Below are 23980 nucleotides of genomic sequence, written 5' to 3' on the forward strand. Positions count from 1 at the left end.
AATTAACAAAGAAATGAGCACTCCTCAGCCTGAAAGAAATGTATTTTCTTGTTTTGACAGTTGAACATCCAACAAAACATGCATGGCTTCAATATTGACCAGCTCCTTCCCCACCACAGGCCCCCATCCTGTGTTACACTCCTCTTTCTATATTTGGCAAACCAGTATCATTTAGGTACTGTCAAAGGAAAGAGAATTTCTGGGAGAATCCAAAAAATGTATGAGTAAAGAGACTAATTCTATTCCTTTTTTCCCATTCAAAAGAGAAAAAATGTTTTTAACATTTGAAAAAAAACACTTTTAAATTATTTAAACATATTGAACATTTAAATCAGATTCTAAATGCTTGATAAAATCTGCTGCAACAAACATGCTCATATTAGAAGACAAGCACAGTATAAGTTATTTCCCATTCTTAGACATCTTAGTCATTTCTCAATTGATAATCAACGTTCCCATTTTCTAACCCGTTTTAAAGACCACATGAGACGATGTCAGAAACCAGCAGTTTAGTAGCAGATTTATTGTAAATTAACATCTCACTAGGTAAAAAAGATGAGCGGTCTCAACCTTCCACACCTAAATTTAGCAACCACATGATTTATGAACAGCAGAAGATGAGGTTTTAAAAATGATGAGAACTAAAGTCATGACAGTTTCACATTCATTTCCAGAGATACTTGTGCCCCTGTTAACATTGCCTATCTCTTTTTATGCATTTGATCACAGCATAATTTTCCATGGTCTGACACTGCTCTACTCCCCTAATCTCCCATTCTTCCCCAGCTACAGGAAATACTCTAAATAAATTCCCAGCAGGAAAAAAAAGGATATCCAAACAACATGAGTTTCTGAGCTCACAGGGCTTTTAATATACAAATGCAAGAGTGAATCCTTAGCACTTGCCTCTCGTCATTCCTAATAATGAAAGCAAAGCTCTGAAGATGTCTGTGGATAGAACATGTTTTGAATAGCACTACTGAGTTGCACCTGAATAACATCTGAAGACCAGTCCTGACATCCTTACTTAGCTGTTGATGGTATACAAGTCTTACACAGGCAAATGTCTGTTAAAGTCCAAGAGGTCTGGTCCTTGTGAGCACTAAATAAAACTCATAAGAGGGTGACAGCTGCCAAGTTTGTTGACACCCAGAATTAAACTGGTACCCTTAAGGAAGGAATGAACTAACTGTTGTGTTTGATCCAAACAGCATGCTTCTTTGGTTATGTGCATCTGGCTTATTAACCTGTTGATTACATAATTATGCATAAGAATAGAATTATTACACAATTATTTATAATTTCAATTATTTACATACATAGTAGGTAGGTTTTAAGGAAAGGAAACAATTCAAAATCTAATAAAGACAGTTTTCTAATTAAGTTAGTTGCCATTACCACTACACAAACAATAAAGAATTCCCACGTAATCATTTATATTTAGTTACAGTTACATATTTTATCTAGATCTCTAGAAATATTTAGACAGATTCTGTACCATGATCTATGTGACATATAGAACAATACAGACCCCTGGACTGGTCTCTGCTGATCCTAGCCTTTGAATGATTCAAGGTAATTTACACGAATTGGCATATGCTTCCCTATGGGGAAGCTAAGATGATGTAAAATTACTTAAAAGAATCATAGCTAAAAGCAGGACCTAAGACTTTATGCTGGCACTTGACATAGGGTGGATTCCATCCATGCTTGCTAGTTTAATGAAAATAAATATGATGTTATTCTTCAGAGTTAGAATATTTTTCCTCTAGGGTAAGAAAGATAAGCTACTAACATTTCACACGATGGACTGATGGGGAAAATTGCTTTCTCCTGAAAAAAGTGTACTATCTTTTGCCATGTTTCCATTGGAAGGAACACACATATTTTGAATTATTGAATGGGCTAAATACATTTAATCACTTGCTTTCAAGGAAAAGAAGTCACTAGAATGAGCTCAAATAACCATCAGAAAAAGCCTTGCTGCTGTGCTTGCTCTCCCCAGACTCGTGGCATTTCCACAGACAAGCTATCCCATCAGCCGCAACAGAGAAGAGCCTGCTCTGATCTGGGCTCAGGGCTACATGCAGAACTCTCCCTTCGTGACCTGTAAAATAAAATATGTGCAAAAAAAGGAAAGATACATCACAATTTTAAAATGATTATGCCAGCCACTTTCACCACCCCCACCCACACTATGGCTTGTTCCACTTTTACTGTAGCAGCAAAACATGCTGCATAGACTGTGGGAAGGTAGCATTATTTATAGAATATTTTCCCATTGAGAAAGAGCTGAAGGCCCTATTTTCTTGTTAGAGACCAAGTTTTAACTGACAGAACTGCACCACATTGAGAAGGCATTTCTGTCAAAGGAGAACATTGGACCTGAACTCTTGATTCTCCACACATTTACAACATCAGTCTCATCTGCGTCTCACTGCTGAGCTTTCCCATCCAGCTGCTGGGACAGTTTGCAGCTGATCCAACAATAATGAGATAGTGTCTCCAGCTGCTCAGTTTTACTGTTAAGGAGGTCTTTTAACAGTGATCTCACTAAATAATTTATTGGAATTGTATATTGAGTTTGTCTGCAGTAGTAGTAAACTTTGAGCTAGACACTGAAGGCCAGAAGCTACCCTAGTCTAGCAGCACAAAGAACATACAAAACTCATTAATCTAGTTATACAAGAATGTCCCTCAGTAGAAGCAACTTAATTTGAACTAAAGGCAGAAAGTGTCTGTTACTAAACTGAGACTGAGACCTGTATTTACCTCGCTGTTCCGCCATAGACCTCCTGTATCATCTAACACAATGTCAATGCTAAGCAAACCCATGAGGCACACAGGGGCATGAGAAATTAGAAGCCTTTTTACTCCAAGTTACTGGTCATTAGCTTCTCTGGTTGGGTGAGTTACTGACAATCAGGTAGCTGAGCTAGTCACCCAAGGAGAAAAAAGAAACTTCTAAGACATAGTGTATCTCATCTAAAACAGACCAGATGAACCACATCCGAAAAGGAAGTATGAAGGTATGAAGGAAGTCTTGGGTGACCAACTTGAAAGAATGTAGGTGACCTATGTCCCCCAATCATCTGTATGTGAGTTCTCCATGAACGCAAGGGGATAGCACTTCTCTAGCTCAAAATAAATTTATGAGGATAAACATGTGAGAACTGTAAAGCCTTGAAACTGTGGTACTTATCACAACAGTTCTGATGAAGGTCCATAGGACTGTTGCAGATGGACAGTCTGCCCTAACTTTGTGAAGCTGCTACAATGGCTCTGTGGAGCTACTGTGACTAAAAGCAAGTATCTGCTGTCATGGAGCTGAGTAGCATACGTCCCTCCTAAACTTTGTGACTAGAATTTTTACACCACCATTAAATTATTTCAGCAGAGATTAATCTTCAGGTTTTGCTCCTTCTCAAGTTATTGAAGCATACACAATCTTTGTCAATATTTAAGACCATGAGTTTACAACTCAGTGAATTCTCTATGGTCTCTGTTCAGCGTCTGTAATGACTCCGAAGGAAGAGCTAGAAATGTAGTCTTCGGAGGCATCCAAAACTATCCACAACACTGACTGAAATTTGATTAATAGTTTCAGTCAAAAAGAAGTGAAGGGGGATAGGGTGAAATCAGAAAACTTGGAATTATTCATTTCCATGTTTTCTGAGTGGAGTTTCTGGTTTTATTTCATTGTTTCAAGACCTCATTCAGATATTTTTCAAAGCAATTACATATTTTGTTTGCTTGTATGTTTTCTTTGATCCACAACAACTCTTCTAAGAGGAGTGCATTTACATCCAAAATGTATCTTCTTTTCTAGTAAATTACTCTAATAGTTCTATCAGAAATATCTAAAAAATTGACTCAGTGCTATAAAAAGGTTACTATCTTTCGGTTGTTGTTCTGTTCTGAATATGCTCAGTAATAGGCAACCTCAGTTACTGAAGTACCCAACAGTAGCTGACAATGCTTCATTGTTAGCTGAGGTCTGCAGCATTTTGCAGGATGATTAAACAATGAGATTCAGTTACAATTTATCTGTTCGTTTCTTTGGGTGTAAAACTCATGTGGTTAAGGGTGTCTGAGGCTGACTTAGAACCACCTCACAAACATCCATCACAGTATTTTTTCTGAACATAGTTTGATACATTTAGAATTTCTTCCAACATTCAGTTGCTTATAGTAAGGTATTAAGAGTCTTCATAAGCAGGAATATATCTGTGTAACAATTACCTGGTTTTTTTATTCATGAAAATTAGTTTCTCTTGCAGATAAGTAAACCGAATAGGAAACAGGACGATAAGTAACCGTCCAGCTTCACCAAATTACCAATGCACTTGACTTACATGGTAAATGTTTTACACCATACGCTATTCTCAAAGGTAAGATTAAATCTAGGTTTTATTTCAAATAGTATATTCAAGACTTACAAAGATTGAAGAAACCTCAAGCTACAGTAGTTAAGACTAATCATCATGTCACTTTCCAGATCATTTCTCAGAACATCACAGGACATTACCTTAAGAGCTGTACATAAATGAGGAGGGATAAGGAAGGAAAAGCAACACAGATAAGCAGCATTACACAAGGATAATGTGTAACCAGATACACGTATGTCTCTGCTGCCCTCTCTTTTCCACCCATCTTTGTTTTGACTCTCCTGTGCTTTCCTCTTAAAGGCTAGGGTTGAAGCCAAGTCCCTGTTTCCACCCCAGTCCCTGGTTCCAAGGCCAGCATCCCAGTATAGCTGGGATTTAATAAATCAGGAATTTAATAAATGGCTTCAAATGTAACAATAGACTACAAAAATATTTGTAAATATCAGCTGTCAGGTTAACAATCCAAAGCTTCTTTGGCCATATCTTGTCAGTGAGTACAAAAAAACAACCTTACTTTGGAAAATGCAGCCAGTGCGTAAATAATTTGTTATTTTTCTTTAACTTCAGATGCTTCTATTGGATCACTTCAGTTAACACTGGAACAAGTAAAACTTAATGGATATGAGTGACAGCAAGCACCAGAAACAAGAGGGTTTAATAGCCAGGAACAACTTTTATGTGTAGTGTAGCCCTACAGCACCATGGACCAACACAGAGCTGCAAGGAATCTCCACTTTCCTCCAGCTGTCAGCATGGTACAAGGGAAACATGCTGCACCGCATTGCTTCACAGCCAAAATCATTCATTAAAACCCAGACAACTCTAAATAACACATGGAGATTTATTTCAAACTTCATTTGAAGCTGGTTGACTATCCTTGCATGATGAGCTGCATAATAAAAGAGCCACGTCTAGTTTGTGTTACCTAGAAGGCCACCAGCCTAGAATATATTGGAAGCAACCTGACATTAGCACACTCAATCCAGGCCTAGTAAGCCTTAGGGAGAAGTGGAAATCCACATTCTGCACCTGGGATGGCCTTAAAAATGGTAGGAGAGAATCCCATCATTAAAACCAAGGAATTTTACAGAAGCAACTTACACTATTATCTTAGGAAGTCAACCTTTACAATCCCATGAATCAGGATTGTGCACATGCATATGTGTAGGCAGAGGGAGGGTTTGTAGGTGACTGCTCTTTTAACTCTTTTTTTTTAAGGTAAATGCATAAGGTATGCACTTGCAAAAACACACTGATTAGACCCATAGTAAACTGAAATAGTTAAAACTATTAATTGAAATACTTGCCATAGAGTTCTGATGAATTGGTAAGCATGGGATACTTCCATATTTTCATCTGATTTCCAGGAAGGCCTTGTCCAGTCATCAGTTCACTGGTTTTGGGTAACCAGAGCAAGGAACAAATCTATTGCAATTTAAAATTCTGCTTTAGTTTTCAAAAAGGGTCAACATACACCATTCAATAGATTTGAAATGTTATCTACAATGTTTAAACAAGCTACTGAGAAATAGTCCCAGCAGAGTATTTACTTATTTAGAAGGATCATTTCATTCCTTACACTTCAAAGTACAGTTGCCTTATTGTCCTATCTAAATGTGATAACAGCCTATCAGTATAAAACCAAATCCCTTCAAACACATCCTCAGCTGAGTTGTAATAGCTCCAGGAAAATCAACAGTTATGCTGCTTTACTCCAGCTGCGAATCTGTTCCTCTCTCTCCTAATATTCAAACTCCAGAGATGGATGTCTGCCCTCTGACTCTTACACCTCTTCTCACCCCAGCACTCTGGGAATTTTCCCTCCGCCTCAACATTCTCTCCACATCAAGAGTTTTGGCCAAAACTATTATTGCCAATAAGGAAAAGATGATGAGATGTGTCTGGCTGCGAGACCACCTCCTCTTCAATCACTTCTGTGTGGAGACAGAAGTGGTGAATGAGAAACAACAAACTGCTTTTGAGTCCAATCACACACTGCAGTGCTGAATGTAGCACAATTGCACATCCAGAGAAAATCCTGCTGTTCCTTTGACCACAGAACCACCCTCAAAGTCAGTGGGAGTTTGCCAAATGAGGACAGCTGTACAAGAAGAGCATAGCCTAAGTATGCAGACATTTCATCATTTCACCTGAGAATCTGTAGCTGCACTTTGGATGATTTTCTCACGATTTATGTCCCAGACACGCAAAATCCCATCTTTCATTCCACCCCCTGTAGCAAGGACTTTGGACTGCCAAGGACACCAGTTCATAGCCTAAAAAAAAGAAAAGAAAAAAAGAAAAAGAAAAAAAATGAAAACAGATCCCAGAACAGACTAGGAGGTTAGCTGGAAAAACAAGAGTAGTTTTTGCTTAAAAGTCTAGTTGGAAAAATGAACTGCAACAAGCATCCAGAATGTATATACACAGCAATGTAGGATCTCAAAACTCCAAATGCTGCGTCCCTTCCCATTGCTTCACAGTAGCCTACACTGTCCCACATACGCTCGTAAAACTCCAGCTTCTCTGCTTACCCTTCACAGGCCACAGGCTCACACCTTAGTAGCAGAAGAACCCAGCAGGGTAGAGTTTTACTGCCTAAGCCAAGCCATCACAGAAGCCTAAGCAACGTGACTTAACAGGGCTTACAAGAGACCTGGTTTCTTCTGAGATATTTTCAGTATATGCCTAAGGCCCAGACTCTACCTGGAGAAAAGCTACTAAGAACTCATTTCCACCTGTTTCAATAAACTTCTCTGACCCTTTAACCCCAGTGCTTCAGGCCAGCTTCAGACTCTTTTGGGAGGATAAACACCTTGTAAATGCTGGACTCCCCTGCCTCTTATTGCTAATACCTGTCCTCTTTCCCACACCGCCTGGGACTTCATAAAGATGAAGAATCTTAAATTGTCTCATTTCCAGTTTCCTACTTCAGATTATTTGCTACCAGCAGTGACACGAAAATATGAGCAGGAAGGCAAAAGAAACCTCATATTTAAATGAATTGCAGCAGAGAGAATTTTCCAAAACTCCCAAAATTGAAAGATCTTGTTTGTTAACTTGTAAGTATTGTGCCACCAAACTTTTCTGTGCAAGGCAGAGAGATAGAGGAGAAGGCTGTAACTTTTATTTCTATTTGGCATTATATTTATAAAGGCCTACTAATATAGTAAAATTTCCTTATCAAAGCCCTAGCAAACTTACCTGTGACTTGGAATGAGGAAAACTGGTCTTAAAATTAACTGCATCACAGACAGGGAGAAGAAACTAATAGATATCAGTGAGATAATTTGAAAAATTCCCTAACTGTCCACATCAACAATGTGATTTTATGAGAGCAAATACAGAAAAGCAGACATTCCTTCTCCATATACCTTAACTGCTGAGGAATGAGGTATGGTTTTCAGTGGCTGTGACTGCAATTTCGCACCTGGGTCCCTAGGCCAGATATTCAATATACCCTCACTGGACCCACTTGCCAGCAACTGGTTGCTTAGTGACCATTTCAGGCTGCAAATGCTTTGTTTGTTTTGGCAAAGAGTCCCAACATGGTGCTGAGCAACCCGAACATCATGGTGATGAATAGATCCTAGTCGTGAACCACTGTAGATAAGAAAAGACAGCATGGGTTTAATGTTAAAGAAGACAAGCTACATCACCACACTGATGTTTCTTCTGTGGTTTCAGAAGCAAACCACATCAGAGTGAAACATGTCTGCAGAACAACAGTATTTCAGTAAAAGGAAACACAAACCAACTATCAAAAGCACACCCTGACTGTAGAGGTGGCTGTCAACAGAAAGGAGCCAACCAGCTGCTCAGTTCAAGCCAGGCAGAATACCTGGTCTCTCTCACGTTTTTCATTTCTCTGAAGATATACTGCACTGTATGCCACAAGTCTGCACCCTGTTCAACTGTCAAGCCATTTAACATAAACTATTTCCTGTTCTTCATGAAAAATCATTTTGCAAGATTATTTTTGCCAAGGCCAGGTATGACTCCATGCCCAACAAAGTGGCAGTGTAAAACTGCACTGCTCTGGGAAAGGGCTTACTAAAAAGCAACAGTATGTTCTTTGGTTCTGTCCCTTCCCTTGTCCCCTTTCGCCCTCCCACTTCCAGGCTTAAAGAAAATCTGCACAGCCTGAGACTGTTGCACTAACTGCCTGTTAGGAAATGGATGCATAGTTCTACAGCCAGTATCATCAGTCTACCAGACAAAGGAAGACATGCCCTGCCTGGAATCACAGCTACTGTTATAGCTTAGCTCCCAGATATAGGTTTCACACATCAGTAGTACAGTTGAACAGAAAATATTGAATAAATACCTTGCAGTGCATTTTCTTTTCCTGCCTTGCTAAGGACAATACCTACATTAAAACTATGACAAAACAGCTTCCTGCTTGCAATTCACACTTCCAACTATTAAGATGACACTGAAAAAATCAGGAAGTTCAATAACATCTTTCTGGGTATCTGAGAAACAGGTATCTGACATTACTGCAATAGATCAATCTAAGGCATTAATCTTCCTACTAAATAATAAGCAGAAAATCTAACGAAGTGCATTGGGTCTGGCTGAGATGGAGCTAATTTTCCCCCCAGCAGCCCTCATAGTGCTGTGCTTCATACTGGTAGCTAGAAAGGTGCTGATAACACACCAATGTTTCGGCTACTGCTGAGCAGTGCTCGCACAGCATCAAGGCTGTGTCTCCAATATTCCCTCCTCACCAAGTAGGCTGGGGGTGGGTAAGATCTTAGCAGGGGACATAGCCAGTACAGCTGACCCAAACTGACCAAAGGGATATTTCACACCATATGACACCATGCTCGTCAATAAAAGATAAGAGAAAGAGGCAGGGGCCGGGGGGGGGTCATTATTATGACATTTGTCCTCCGGAACAACCGCTACACATACTGAAGCCCTGCTTCCTGGGAAGTGGCTGGACACCGCCTGCTGATGGGAAGTAGAGAATAAATCTTTTGTTTTCTTTTGCTTCCACATGCAGCCTTTGCTTTCATTTTATTAAACTGCCTTTACTTTAACTCACAAGGTTTTTTTCCATCTTATTTTCTCCCTCACCCCCCGTCCTGCTGAGAAGGGGAGTGGTACAGCAGCTTGGTGGGCACCCGGCATTCAGCCAAGGTCAACCCACCGTGCCAGGAGAAACAGAATTGAATTGCCAGCATTGGTCATATTAAGGTTTTTCAGTAATTCTAGTGGTATGAGTGGGAAGGAACTGGGCTCCTGAGAAGCCTGGCTGAAAGGACATTTTTCCACTTGGTATAAAAAGAAATCAGAATTATTTGCTTTTGACACAGAAGACAGCATCTGATTTGCTAAAGACAAAGAGAAGCCAACAAAATTTTGTGATGGGTTAATTTATGGTACTGAAATTTATTTACAGTTTCATGATGATGTGTTGTTGGACTATTTTTAACCACAAGAATTAGTATGTAATCCCAAGGTATCAGTTGTCCACAATGAAGTTTACTGTAAGAATGCTGCTCTTATTTTAATAACAATGTATATTAACTCCATGTCTTTCTTTCTACTTATACAGATATTTTAACTCTGCCCTAATGTTAGAATGAACTGGTTAGTTTCAAACCTAGCAAGAGAAATAAATGTTATCTCAACCCCATCTGTCAACCATAACTGTAGTTCACAGGTTCATGCTTTATTTTATCATCAATTTCTACTCAGACAGATCTGTAATTTAAGTTTATGTTGTTTTCACTCCTTTGGCCAAGCTGAAATACAAATTGAAACTAATGCTTACTCTAATAAGGTTATGCCATTTGGCATTGGCAGATGTTCCAGCTGCATCCTTGCAACTTAACCCACCTAGCGTACCTGCTCCAGCAACAGCATTTTATTAACTGGTTGTTTAGCTGGTATCCTTGTACCTCACTTCACCTAGCAGACTTGATACAATCAAAAGCCAGAGCATCTTGTGAAATCAAAATAAAACTACCTCTAATCTTCATATCCAGAGATACTAGTTTCATTTTGAGTTTAACAATAAAGTCAGTCCACCCTTGCTATTATTTCTGCATTTAAGTAAAACAGAAGACTATCATATGATTTTAAATTCTACAAGCAGCAATCATAAACAAGTCTCCCCTCAGACCCTTCAAGTGTGAAAGATCTGAAACAAAAAGTGTGAGGAAAAAAACCATAAAAGAGTACACTTGATCTTTCTCATGTGAGTCCCCACACTGAAATGATTCCTAAATATAAAATATTCACCAGTTAGTATAAAATTCACCCTTGGTAAAGCAAGGTCAACCATTTCTATCCTCCTTGGGTTGTGGATAGCAATGACCTGGCCCTCCCTTGTAGATACACAGCTAGACAGGTGTGCAACTCTAAACAGCTGTGTTTTGCTGTGCATCTGAAAAGACAGATGCAGTCTTGATATCAATGGAGGGCTAGTCTAAACCACACACCCTCTCCCCAGCACCGGGCAGGCTATGATTTTTGGAGTCCAGACCTACTGGAGACAGCACCATTTAAAGCTCAGGCTTTGCACAAAACCAGAGCCACAGCCTCCACATGCTAGTGAAATTCTGCAAGTGGTGACAGTTTTCTGGAAGGAGAGTAAGAAACAGAGACTAAAGAGGCAGGATAAATCCCCTTCGTCTGCTTTCCTGCCATACAGTAAATCTACACACAATTTCTGAGATGGCCAGTAAGTGGAGGGACAGGATAAATCACCTTTGAGCAAAGCCATGGAAAACAGCTAAAATGAATGGGACATTTGTCTAAGTAAAAGCAGCAGGACTCTTTCTGGGAATACACTATACCACTCACCTGCTCAGAATATAATGACTCCAGCTCAGAGCTCCAACTACAGACAGGTGACCAAACATATTTCTCAACCTCTTTTTGGTTTCAATGTCCCATAGCTGCCAATGCGAAACAAATAAGAAATACAAATTTAACAACAAAAAGAAAACATATTTTTGTTCTCTTCATTCATTTGCAAGTAAGCCACTGCCCAGTTCTGATCTGCCATATGGACAAGCTCAAGCTCACCGATTTCACAAGTAAAACAAGAAGGAGTATTTCCAATTTTGGCATTTAGATCAGTGACGCTGAAGTCAGACAGGATTGAAGGGAATGCACGTCTCCAAGCTTAAAGCTATTTATTTACATGTCAGTATTTGGAAGTCCATACTTGAAAGCACTGGCCTTTGGTACCTTCACACTGCTGACTCAGGACTGCAGCTGGTAGGTTCCCATATTATCTAGGATCTCAGCCAAAGTCCCACAAAAATCTTTTGATAACAGGACTGTCCTATAACAGTAAGCTGAGAGGTATGTGTATAATCAGACTGAAGTCAAATTCTCGTGTGTGAATTGATAAGGAGAGTTTTGGATTGAGTTCTCAAGACATTGATCACTAGAGTGATCTTAGCAAGAGAGATACAAGAAAAAATAGCATGTGCTGAGTAAAATAATTTAATTAAAGAGTTCAGTCATCAGCTTTTTAGTGGCTTCAGAGGCTCCATTACATACAGATAGCACTGGATGTCACTAAGCCATTCAGTAAGGTGCAGCATGATACAGACAAGTGCTATATATTTTCTCCAGCAGAGCTCTTCTGTAGTTTAGCCAATCTTTTTAATTTGTTTCCTTAAAAAAATCAGTATCTAATTGTCTTGAGGCCACTTCAGCTGTAAATGGAGAAAGACTAAAAAAGTAAATTATCTAGTACTTGCACTTCTCCATCACTGGTGCCAATTGCAAGGCAAGTTCCTTCTTTTATCCAAGCCAGAGATGAAATGTATTTGGAACTGGAATTCAAATCAATGTTTCCAATGCCTTGAAGAGTTCCTCCATTCCAGATGTGTGCAGCAGGTCCTACAGCAATAGCAATGAGATTTTCAAGGCTCCAGTCCAGTATGTTTAGATCTAGAAGAAAGCTACTAAAAATTACTGCAAAAAAGTTGTAGGTAATAGGATGGGGTGAAGGGGAATATGGTTTGGGGGAGAGGGGCTTTTTTTTTTAATAGCTATGGAAAAACTTCAAGAAAATGCTTCTATGAAACCATTGCTAGCAAATATTCCTCCTACATGAAGGAGAGTATCTCTAACAAGCCAAGGTCTTCATGAGTCTAATCTCTACAAATTGGTATGTTTGCACAGCAGGATCTGACTTACAGCTTCCCTACTAGAATTTTTTAACCTATCATCCTGCATTTTGGATCACCACATCACTCACTCTAATTTCTGCCACAAGAAATTAAGCTCCTCCACCAACAGCTACAGTTCCAAAACCACTATTGTTCCAAGGTAATTCTTGGTTTTGGGAAAGACAAAGGAGAGAGTCTATATGCTACAGTCTGTCCTACATCCTCAGGTTAATGATAACATTTACCCTGCACATGATAGGGGGAAAAATGCAGAAAGGAATTAGTGAAATTCTGCTCCTCACATTCAGAGCTTGCTCAGCAAGCATATGATGGAAATGCTGTTTCCACTGCCCCTGATGCTGGGCGCATTGCACTTGCAGATCCTGGCAAAGCAAGTCACTATAGCGATTAGCCTCAGAACAGCAGGCTACATCAGGTAGGCCAGAAGTTAGTATACAACATTTAATACCAACCCTCGACATTCTCCCATGTCAAGGGTAATCCCCAGCTGTCCATTTAGGGCAGCTTAAAAATCATTTTGCATGACCCCTGAAGCACAGAAGATTGTCACCACAGGCCAAGGTCTGACATCATATTTTGGTAACTAAAAATCACTCTGAAGAACAGTGGAATCCAACAGCCAGCTGTTTGACTACAGTCCTGGTTGTTGCAGCCAGAAATCACTTCCAAAGACTTCTGTTAATGCTATTAGTCTTGGGGCATACCTTGTGCACAATCAGTGTAAATCATACAAACAAACTTTTGTCCCGTTCATAGATATACATAAACACTTGCAAGGATATGTTGCAAAAATCTCCAAAGGGACAATTATGAACACTTGCACATACAGAGATATTCATTAGATCTTATGAAGTGTTAAAACACGTATTTGCTGCTGTAGACCAGAGATCCACCTGTAACTGGTGGATGCCTAATTTTTCCCTGTGCACCACCAAAGATGTGAGAATTTAGTTCAGAAGGTATCTATCATCCAAACCATAAACAGTGTCACTGATTAGACATCCCAAAAGAAGAGATTTCAAAATCTGCTCAGTAAAGTTGCTGCTGTGCTGACTGGCTGCTAGATATCCAAGGCTGACAGCTGAAACATTTAACTTAATTAAGTGGAGGTAAGTATACTACTGGTTTGATTTGAAAGTTGTATTGAGATCTATAGCTGAAGGAAACTGCATGAGAGTTAGGTAGTATTGATTCTAGGGTTTGATCAGGCATGTCTCCATCCTGGGACAGGCAGTCTTCAAGGATGCATCCTTATAAGAAAAATGACATCATGCATATGTCCTGCAGAGCTTCCATTTTATGTGAAGGTGACGCACCTTCGCCATCTTTCTTGAAACACATATAAGAATTCCCAGTCTCTGCAGAAACCACCACACAGGAGAAATTAACTTACAGTAATCATTGCGCAAGCCAGTAATATGAAGCCTCACTTCTGGCTCCCATGGTATGGAAGGCTTCATTGTGGTTACAGCTCTAAACTCATTCTGGGTCTCCTCTCGGCATCCTGCATTTGAAGGTTCATCACACACAAATCAGTAATGCAAACTCCAACAGTTTTTCTCAGGCCTAAGCCTTTCACATTCTCACTATATTTGCCTCTCCATTGTCCAGAGGAGGCCAGAAGGGTCTACTTTATGCTGGGTAGGGTCAAAACAATAGACACACTGAACTAGGTGAAAGCCACCTTTTACCACCTCTTTCAAACCCCCATGGATTTAGTCAGCTAGAACAGAGAATAGGGCCCACTATATTTTGTCTAAATTGTACCACAGCTCAACACAGAACATGGGGGGGTGTGTGTGTGTGTCTTTTTCACTTTAGTTTTCTGTCAAAAGTTGTTAGTAGCAGAATGTTTCATATGTGCTCTCCCACTTCAAAATGACCTCATATAGCAATTAACTTTTTTGCTTTCTGTTGTTAATTTGCCACCAAAAGGTCTCCCCTATCAATACCTAACCACAGGAAAAGGTTTTTAAAGCTCACACACTTTGATCACAGCACACTAGGCTTGTGACAACACATACCTAAGAAAAAAAAGCAAATACGAGCAAGCAGAATAGTCATCCTTTGTGGTCATTGTCTACATTATGCTGCAACAACTCCTAAACATCACAGAAAAAAAGCCAGATCATTAGCACTATGAATCATTTAGTGCTAGATTTTTATGTGTCAGAAATTATTTTGCTGTAATGTGCAGAGCAGAAAGCTGAAGATTCACATTTCTGCGCTTTTCTCTGTGTTTTTTAATTATTCTCCAGGGAGAAGTATTTAGAATAAATATAGAAAGTTTCAGGTGCAGAAGATATTACTCATCTCTGCAACTAAACTTCTCTGTTCAAAAAAATTCAACACTGACAAAGTTTTTGTACTGTGTAATTTAAATACACACATAAATATCCTACATGGAAATCCAATGACAAATTGTGGAGAACTTACTTCACATGATCCGTCCCTACTCTGTCCTCAATCTTCTCCCCTAATCCAATATACATTTCTGCCAAACAACAAACGTTTCTCTTCTCAGCTGTGGTACCCCCTCTCTCACCAAATAAAGACTGAATATGAGCAAGACACAAGCCACAGTGATTTTGTTCTGTATCTAAAATTTTGTGGAGTTAAACAATCAAGCAGGCTTGCAGGAGCACCTTCTCAGACCAGCCCAATGAGGTATGTAATTGCATTCTAAACCTAAAAAGGTCTAATGTCACTGAAATGAGATTTCTCTGTGCAGAAAAATGGGTATTTCTAATATCTAGATTTTTCATCCTTTTTTGAAAACTTTACCAAACCTTTCTGAACCCACCCAAGTAAGATAATGCAGGAAAATTAAGGTACTTAACTGTAACAGTTGGATGAATTGCAACACTTCTGAAACACTCTGAAAATGTTTTTCTTCTTTAACATTGGTAGTTGGTATTGAGCAATGAGATATAAAGGATTAAATCACCTCTGTAACTTATTTCAGGTTTCTCTTCTCTCGTGAGTAATTCATCTACCCCAAATTCATACTGATCACACTTTCAGCTCTATTCACCTACTTCATAGACACATGAATGTGCATAACAGGCTTTTTAATTAGTGGAAATTAAGCTTCATTATACCATTTTGTTTTATTTTGCCTGGGTACTATCAGATATCACTGATTTTTGATAGGATTTCAGCTCTCACATGCCTGTGTCACTTCTCAAAATGAGACCCAGGAAGTGGTAAGTAGTCAGTACTGTCACACCAAACCACTTGATCAACAAGTAGGTGGGTAGAATAAAACCTAGCATTCCTGATACCTGTATTCATATGCCATCGAGAAAAAAAACACTGTGACTAATCCCTATACTGTTGCTATTGACTGCTCTGAAATGAGACTTACTTGCATGGAGAAGAGCAACGAACTCAACTTCTTCTACAGCAGCTGAACTCCAGATTCATAAAGAAGCTGTTTCTCACTGTTTTTACATGAGCATGAATCAGGCCCTGACTGGCAAGAACCCATCATACACAGAAACAGACAGATCACCAAAACAAATCATCTGTCCAAGACAGAACACAACAAAATATTGATCTGATATTTAATGAACTGTCTCATACTCAAATAACTCCAGGAATATCTGTATTACTTCAAAGGTTAGCTCCTCACATCCCACCTGTTTTCCAACTTCCTGATCATTCACACTACCTTATGCTCATTCATTCCTAGGATATCTTTTGGAGCAAATTAACCAACTCCCCCACAGATGAAACCAGAGGCAGTGCTAGGGACAGTCTGCTCCAGCTACCTTTCCCTACAATTGGGAGCAACAAGACCCCAGCATCTCTGCATGTCTTGCACCCTCATGTACCCAACAGTCCATGTGATACATAACCTGTGCCCATTGTGCAGCACAACCCTACATTATTTTTAGGGTTCTGAAACTGAAAAGCTGAAAGGAAATTAATGTTTTAGGGCCACTAATGCATCAGATGGGGCCCAAAGGAGAAGCAGGTAAAATACTAGTGGTTAACCACACTGGAAGAGGTGGAATACTATCTCTTCACAGGTGGTGAAGGGCTAAAAATAGCCTTCAGCACCACAAATCTGAGCCACTTTGTATTACTCTGTAACACTTGCTGGAACAGGTAGATGCACTTCCTTTTCCAGTATAGATGCAGCCTGCTGTATCTTACTGTTTAGTGTGCATGAGAGCATTTGCTATGTTGAAACATACCCTTCCAGATGCAATTGTTATTTTCACAGACCTTCATGTCACCACTTTCAGCAATGCTATATCCAACCTCCTGGACCACTGGAAGCTGAGAAGGACATTTCTGTCAATACATTGAAGAGAAAACAAGACTGAATGAAGAATCTGTTGAAAAACGTATTTAAGCATCATGGATAACACAACTCCCATCAAAAGGCTCAACACTTGTTACACAAAAGCTTCAAAACAGCTTGTCTTTTGGATGGGAGATGAGTAACAAATATAGAATACCAGTGTCCAAATCATGTGCTCTAACTTGAGCCACCATCTTTCCTTCCATAAAACACCAATTCACTGTTAATGATCACACAAACTCTAACAAAGCTGTTTCAACAAGGCCATCTTACCAGTGGAAGAGGTACCAGGCTTGTACATCTGTAGGTACTACCACAGGTCACCTGCAAAATATTAGTGCCCTCTTGTCCTCTTCTGAATTGGCATTTGGGCTCGTATTACTGGCACACAATGCCATGTTTTCTGCATGCAGACAATAAGTCTGATGCCTCAGGCTTGCTCTGTGAGAGAAGATCAGTTTTGTGGTGCATACACTGCAGGGCCATTGATTCCAGCATGAGACCTACTGGATGTCAGAGTCCTCTCTCAAAACCAGGGTCCCAGAGCCTGGAGTCCATGATCCCATTCCTTAAACCAGTATTACAATATGAAACTGAAAATACATACAAGGTGTCTCAGAGGAGTAAGATTTTTTTAATTACATTATCATTTCCTTGGGTGTCAAACCGATGATGCAGCAGAGAAAGGTATGAAAAGAGAGATCTGAATTGTTATTGGAACATTTTCATTCTTCAAAAAAAAAATTAGCTTAGGCCTTTAGCCAAGATGCAGGCAAAGGCTCAGATCAGCTCACACAGGATATGAATCTCTTCACTGATCCCTAGTAATATGCATTTCTTCACAATGTTCAGTGAGTCGAATGCTTTGATGACAGTTGTCTGTTTGGTCTGTAATTCTTATTTACAGTCAGGTGGAAATGCAGCTGATGTTTTTACCAGCCACTCAAGATTAGTATGTTCTTCCTCCAATGCCTGTGAAAACTATCCTTCCAAGCACACACAGTGTTACTCTTCTTCAAAACCCTGTTGCGATCATGATAAGAAATGTCTTACAAAAACATAGCTGGAAAAAAGTCTTCCTGCTTTATATATCCCAGCTGTTCTACAGCAGGCCTCCAGCTTTCAGAGGCACTTTATGTATGATTTATATAGACAACTTGGCAGAAAGCTAATCAGATTGCTTGGATCTGTGTCCCTCTAAACTAAGCGCAGACATTGCTGTGGAAAACCGATTGTGTATAAAAGGAAGCAATCTGCTGGCCCACAAAGAGACCACACATGCTCCCTGGAATGCGAGAAGATTTTATTTTCAATGCATCTCATCCCTCTATGCTATGAGGCAGCACAAATTAAATAGTAATTAATTACTATATATAAGAAGATTAATAGATTTTCGTATGGTTTTAGCCAGGACTGACTTCCAAATGTTTTTAGGAAGGACTTGGGTTTTGGACATCCCACCATATTATCTCAAAGACTCTCACATCACACTTTTAGGAAATTATTGTGATCCTTGATAGAACTCTAAATATCTTAGTTCTAACTCAACTCCTGCTTGTAAATTACAGTGTAATTCTAGGTAAGTCACTTCACTGTACAGATGAAAGACTGACACAAGGTCCATATTGGGACTGGTACTGTTTAATATCTTTATCAATGACACAGTGGGATTGCGCGCACACTCAGCAGATTTGCAGATGACACCAAGCTGAGTGGTGCTGCTGACATGGCTGAGGGACAGGATGCCATTCAGAGGGACCTGGACAAGCTTGAGACTTGGGTCCCTGTGAACCTCATGAGGTTCAACAAGGTCAAGTGCAACGTCCTGCACCTGGGTCTGGGCTACCTCCAGTATTAATACCGGCTAGGGGATGAAGGGATTGAAAGCAGCCTTGTGGAGAAGGACCTGGGGGTACTGGTGGATGAAAAGCTGGCAACGTGCAATTGCAGCCCAGAAAGCCAACCATGTCCTGAGCTGCATCAAAAGAAGCATGGCCAGCAGGTTGAGGGAGGTGATTCTGCCCTACTACTCCGCTCTCATGAGACACCACCTGGAGTACTGCGTTCAGTTCTGGGGCCCCCAACATAAGAAAGACATGGACCTGCTTACGTGGGTCCAGAGGAGGGCCACGAAGAAGATCAGGGGGCTGGAGCACCTCCCCTATGAGGAAAGGCTGAGAGAGTTGGGGTTGTTCAGCCCATAGAAGAGAAGGCTCCAGGAGACTTTATTGTGGCCTTTCGGTACTTAAAGGGGGCTTATAAGAAAGATGGGGACACACTTTTTAGTAGGGCCTGTAGCAATAGGACAAGGGGTAATGGTTTTAAACTAAGAGAGGGTAGATTCACACTAGATGTAAAGAAGAAATTTTTTACAATGAGGGTGGTGAAACACTGGTACAGGTTGCCCAGAGGGGTTGTAGATGCCCCATCCCTGCAAAGATGGGGCTCTGAGCAACCTGATCTACTTCAATATGTCCCTGCTTATTGCAGGGGGGGTGGACTACATGACCTTTAAAGGTCCCTTCCAACCCAAACCATTCTATGACTCTATAACTAAGAGTGAAGACAATGACATGTACTCATCTTTTAAAAGACGTTACATTTTAAGAAAGAATGTTTTACATACATTACTCCATAGAAAGTTCTTACCATCTCACCAAAAAGTTTTATTAAATTTCTCTGTGGGGTAGATTCAACTAAGATTACTAAACCCATTGAGTTGTGTATTTTAACCATTCTAAAATTCCAGACTCTCCAATCAGACCATGGAGGAGGGCAGGAAGGAAGAAAGCACTGTTGTCAAAAGGAGGATTTTCCAAATTATTTTGCTGATTTAGAAAGGAAAGTGATTGTCCCAAGGACCAGGTTTCCCAGAATGATATAAAAGCATGGTCATTTTCAAACATCCTGTGACCTTCAAGAGTACAATTATATCAGCCAACAACCCTGTTAGCCCACCTGTCCTGACACTACCCTCTTTTCTTAGAAGCTGAGTTTGATACCCTCACAGAAACTTCTCAATAATATTAATCCAGGATTATAAACCACTATAAGCAAGGACATTGAGCATGCATCTCTGAAGCATCCTTACTCAACAGTTATGGTTAAAAAAGTAACCACATGAAAACAGCTATCAACATCTTCAGTACTAACCTTGCAACTAGTGCAATCAAGGAAAGGAGAGCACAAGAAAAAGCGTGGTCACTGACTGAAAGTTTACAACTTAATACATGAACAGTCACAATTAGATGGCACTAAAATAGAGACATGTTTCTGAGTATAATGTTATAGTAATAACTTTTACTAATAGAGACAAGTATCACCATGCTTCACATGAGAAGTCAATTTTCAAGAAGTTAGTGAACAGAAACAGGTGGGTGGCTGGAGCATAGGTTTATTTAAGATGGCCAAAAAGCAACAGATAATGCTTAAAATGAGAAAAAAAAAAAAAAAAAGGTGTCAGCATCCACTAAGAAAAATGAATGGATAAAGTATATGCCAATAGAAAATAACACCTAAATGGGAAGCGATCTGAAGTCTTTGTTTCATGTTAGGCAGATTCCATGTGTTCTTTCATCCTTGGCCAAGAATCTGACCTTCTATTATCATAACAAAAAATTTTATTCTCAGAAAGCTACTTTTTGTCAAATTTTTCATAGCACCTCATTCTGTCTACGTGACAAAATGAACACCTACATCCTGCACAACTGAAGAAATTATCTTCTTCACACATAGTCATTATTAAAGCAAGTGGAAAACTGAGTCATTCATGCTTTTCATGCGTATTTTTTATAATGCACGTTTTCCCTCAGAGGTAACAAACACATCTTGAGGGCTTCATTAGCTTGGTTTCGATTTTAGTTTGCAGGACGATAGCCTGGAGGAAGGGGAGAGAACCTGAATCACATAAATGACAAAGCAATTGCTCCTGACATTTCTGTAGCAGACATTTCCTAAATGGACCTCCTCATGTTACTGTTCTCCATGTCAATAAGGTAGTATCCACGTAACGGATTACAGGCCAAAAAAAACCACATCAGGAAAGCAAATACCCTTCGTATGCACTTGAATGTTCCATTACTCACCTGTTTCTTTTCCATTCCAGCTCTCCTATTATTCCTCCCTTCCAAGCCTGCTGCAGCATGACTGCTAGGTAGAGTCACAACAGTTTTCATGATGGAGAGTTTCTTAGGCACCTGAGGTATCACTGGAAAAACAATTGTAATGGAAACAACTCCTTTAAAAACCATACACAGGGATATTTGTCAAGTACTTTCGTAGCAGCAGTACTCTAAAAGCAGATCTGACACACTAGGTGGGACAATGCAAATACTGACATTTGAACCAGTCACCCTGCTTTCCTTTTGTCAGTGAAGAGAAAGAGATTTCTACAGCACTATTCATCTTATCCTAAAAGAGATGTCTAAAAAAGGTCAGATTGATCATTCCCTTTATAAAGAGTACCTGTTTACTACTGCATCTGATATCCAGCCTTAGATTTATTGACTGGTTACACAGGATCCTACCCAATAGGCAATCAGTATCTAATTTCCCAGAACCAACATACAGGCTTTCACCACTGCTAGTAGAGACAGCATGCAGGACTGTCTGTTCTAGAAACTGAAGTAGGGAAGACGTCTTAGAACCTGAGTTTCCTAGGGCTGGGCATGTATTATTGAACAGCTTTGGTATTCTGCTTAGCAGAAGATAGAACTGCACTTTCTGACCAACACCCATGGCATCATAGGAACACATCCTGAACACTAAACGGCATCTTTTATTTGCCCTCTAAAGATTTCAACCATTAATCAAGAAGTGAGCCGTGTTTAGTTCCCTAGATGTTACAGGAAGCTTTTCTTGTACATGCAGCAGGTAAACCCTTCCCCCCTGTCCCCTAGCACTGCTGGAAGTACAAGCTGGTGAGTTCAAAGGCTCATTCAACCTTTCGTCAGTTCCCTCTGTTGTTGACAAACAGCCTCCCCTAGAGTCAGTTCTTCTTCAGACCAAGTCAGAGTACTGCAAGTTGGATCTGTGCTCTGAACGGCCCTCAGATAAGTCTCTGCCTAAGGTGAGTTGAGTGTGAGCGTCCCTTGGCCGCTGCCCCTGTGTCAATACCTGAAGCCTTACTCCTTGGAGGAGAGACAGTAACGCAGGGCAAGCCTCTCCAGTAAGCACACACTACACCACATCCAGGCATGCAGACTGGTCCAAGCTCTGCAGTCATGGCCGGGTCTGCGGTAGCTGTGTGTAAGGCAAAGGAGAAGCAGAAGGAAGGAAAGGCGAGGGGCCTGTATGAATTCTCCTGCTCTCCTGTCAGTTTTTGTTAACAATTCCAGGTATGAAGGTGCAGCAGCAGACCCTGTGCACTGTTAGAGCCCAGTGTAACTTAAACGCAGCCCAATACAGCCGCCACCATAGAGGAGAAAAGATTGGTCTGTAAGAGGCATTGCTTGGCTAGGGATATGACTCTCTCCTGTCTTTCCTTTGACCCCTGCTTGATGTCAGCTGTCCGTACGACCCGCTGTCCCAGGCTGCCTGCGCACTGGCAACAGGCACCTTGGGCGCAGCCCTCCCCTCACCACAGCAGTGTACCCCTGCTGCGAGGACGCTGGCCCCGAGCTGGCTCTGCCTGTGAAGGTCTGCACAGACTGCTGCTGCTGCTGCACGCTGCCCCTGACGGGGGGACCTGGCGGGGACGGGACGGGACGCCAACCCACACCTTACACTAATTCCCCGCTCCTGGGGGGAAGTCGCCGCACGAGGCCATCCTCAATGCGAAAGTGCTCCTTTGCATCCCGTCTGACCTGGAGTCTTGCCCGGTGCGCGGAGGGGCCGGGGCCCGCCGGGGGCGCAGAGATCGGTCAGGCAGCGGGCCCTGCGCGGCTGCGCTGCGCCACCGCCCGCGTGCAGCTGCTGCCATCTTGTGACAATAGGGCTGCTCGCCACCGGAGCCTTGGCCGCCAGCTTCCTCTTAATGGAGCTCTTAAACCGGGAGTACGTGGTCCTTTCCGGGTCTGGGACCTGCACAAGTGAAAGGGGACGAAACACCAAAATGTCACGGCTTACTATCAGCCCGTCCCTTCACGCTGTTTCAAGTTTTCCTCTCCCGCGCCGCGTGGGCTCAGCCCACCTCAGGGCAACAGGCCATGGAAATGGCTGTTGGGCCGAGGAGGGCTCCAGCAGTCAGTCGGCTGGGTGGAGAAGGGGGAGGGGGGGAACAGAAAGAAACAAACGTTTCTGGTCAGATAACTACCCCTGAATCAACTATCACTCAGAAAGCCTGCGGCAGAGGAAAAAAAAAAAAAAAAAACAAAAAATAACAACACTAGATTTGTGTCGCTCATGCACTAGGCTACAGCGCTGAAAGACCCAAGGCATCTTCAGACATTTAGCACAGGCTCGTGGGTCTGGTGTTTCCCGAGAGATGGGCATTTGGGCAAAACCCACATGTTGGCTGTCTGGAATCAGGCTCGTTTTCTGATCTTCACCTGAAGGAGGCCTTATCTCTCTTCTGATTTCTGAATCTGCTTACCACCACTGTGGCTTGCTCATGGGATTATTTTTAATGTTATCTTAACACTTTTTAAGATATATCAAATACTAAATAAAATACATAATATGTATTAAATGTAATATATATAAAATATTAATAAAGATTAAATGACAGATTTACATTTCTTACTTTCAAATTCATTGATAGAGCAGTTTGTGTCAGAAAAACATAAAACATAAGAATGTATCAAAATTTGAAATGTAAGAGCCTGGATAATATTGAACACAAGATTTTGTTTTTCAAACAGTTTTAAATGAATGTTTTAGGTGAAAGTAGCAACAGTAAGGAAGCACAGCAAGTATAATAGGCTTCTGGATAATTACTAGGTACTCCAGTAAATATTTATAATACATTAAGTCTTGTGATTTTTTTTTCTAAAATAATATTAGCTGCAAATTGCAAGCTATTGAAACGTAACTTAGACACCAGGACCTTGCATGGATTTTCTGAAATCAAACACATTCAAACTTGCTTTTAAAGTCAGCATTGTCAACTGTGCTTGCTTGTTGAGTACAGCTTTGTTCATTTCAGCATGGATGTCTGTGCCTTTTCTGTCCCCACCACT

General features: G+C 40.7%; 1 protein-coding gene across 1 annotated transcript in view; it reads right to left on the reverse strand.

Moving 5' to 3' along the window:
* Positions 1-570: 570 nt before the first annotated feature.
* CDC20B (cell division cycle 20B) overlaps positions 571-23980 on the reverse strand; it is a 35036-nt gene continuing 11626 nt past the window's right edge. The window contains exons 3-12 of the mRNA XM_075019981.1: positions 22667-22883; positions 20948-21069; positions 16753-16852; positions 13944-14054; positions 12112-12308; positions 11205-11299; positions 7763-7991; positions 6539-6664; positions 5696-5813; positions 571-2107 (exon numbers count right to left, since the gene is read on the reverse strand). Coding sequence (XP_074876082.1) covers positions 1947-2107; positions 5696-5813; positions 6539-6664; positions 7763-7991; positions 11205-11299; positions 12112-12308; positions 13944-14054; positions 16753-16852; positions 20948-21069; positions 22667-22883 — 1476 coding nt within the window. The 3' untranslated portion in view covers positions 571-1946. The remainder of the gene's footprint in view (positions 2108-5695; positions 5814-6538; positions 6665-7762; positions 7992-11204; positions 11300-12111; positions 12309-13943; positions 14055-16752; positions 16853-20947; positions 21070-22666; positions 22884-23980) is intronic.

Source organism: Buteo buteo, chromosome Z (assembly GCF_964188355.1).
Source record: "Buteo buteo chromosome Z, bButBut1.hap1.1, whole genome shotgun sequence".
In the NCBI taxonomy this organism is placed as follows: Eukaryota; Metazoa; Chordata; class Aves; order Accipitriformes; family Accipitridae; genus Buteo; species Buteo buteo.